The sequence below is a fragment of the Borostomias antarcticus genome (genome assembly GCF_949987555.1).
Source record: "Borostomias antarcticus genome assembly, contig: scaffold_141, whole genome shotgun sequence".
NCBI classification, from domain to species: Eukaryota; Metazoa; Chordata; class Actinopteri; order Stomiiformes; family Stomiidae; genus Borostomias; species Borostomias antarcticus.
Genome location: NW_028176521.1, coordinates 256,345 through 257,539, shown reverse-complemented (window position 1 = coordinate 257,539; position 1,195 = coordinate 256,345). Strand labels below are relative to the sequence as shown.

Sequence of the window (1,195 nt, the reverse complement as noted above, 5' to 3'; positions counted from 1 at the left end):
ATGTTGTTATTTGTCTTGTTTTCAGAGGACTGGACACTCCACCCGGACCTTTGGCAGGTTCACCCATGGTGTGTGGTCAGGATGGCATCTCTACTACCTACAGGAGACAGACAGGGAGATACAGACTTACCGAGACACATAGAGACATGATATAGACTCACCCAGACCGATAGAGACAGATAGAGACATGATATAGACTCACCCAGACACATAGCGACACATAGAGACATAATATAGACTCACCCAGACTGATAGAGACACATAGAGACATGATATAGACACACCCAGACCGATAGAGACACATAGAGACATGATATAGACTCACCCAGACCGATAGAGACAGATAGAGACATGATATAGACACACCCAGACCGATAGAGACACATAGAGACATGATATAGACTCACCCAGACCGATAGAGACACATAGAGACATGATATAGACACACCCAGACCGATAGAGACACATAGAGACATGATATAGACTCACCCAGACCAATAGAGACACATAGAGACATGATATAGACTCACCCAGACACATAGAGACACATAGAGACATGATATAGACTCACCCAGACACATAGAGAGAGACACAGGGAGATACAGACTTACCTAGACTAGAATATTGTGAAAAAGGTCATTATTTTCTGTAATTTTATTCAAAAAGTGAAACTTTCATGTATTCTAGATCCATTACAAAGTGAAATATTTCAAGCCTTTTTTGTTTTAATCTTTATGATTGTTCAGCATGTTCATTTATACACTCAATACTTGGTGGGGGGTCCAAGTTACTGCGTCAACATGGAGGCAATCAGCCTTGAAATATTTAATATAATATATTATAATATAATTAGTCTATAATAATATATGAAAGTTTCACTTTTTAAATTAAATTATAGAAAATAAAGATTTCTCCCACAATATTCTATTTTTTTGAGATGCACCTGTAGATGCATCTCCACCCAGACATATGAAGATATGTATCCTGTTTATGTGTAATATCAAGTCTTAATATATATATATTGGTTTTAATTAAAGTCCTAATTGAAAAACTTTGCTTTGCTATGTCCTAATGTACATACCATACATTTTTAATGCCTTAATCAGGGCTGGGTGCTTGGTTCATTATCCAGTTACCCAGAATGCATCCATTCCCACAAAGCAATTTCCTAGTAATTGTGTTGTAGCATCTCTGC

General features: G+C 37.4%; 1 protein-coding gene across 1 annotated transcript in view; it reads left to right on the top strand.

Annotated features, from left to right (window-relative positions):
* The window catches only part of LOC311328411 (striated muscle preferentially expressed protein kinase-like), a gene marked incomplete at both ends in the record, with an annotated part of 45,172 nt that continues 43,977 nt past the window's right edge, over positions 1–1,195 (top strand). Inside the window, 1 exon segment of the mRNA XM_084462383.1 lies at positions 1–66. Coding sequence (XP_084318509.1) covers positions 1–66 — 66 coding nt within the window.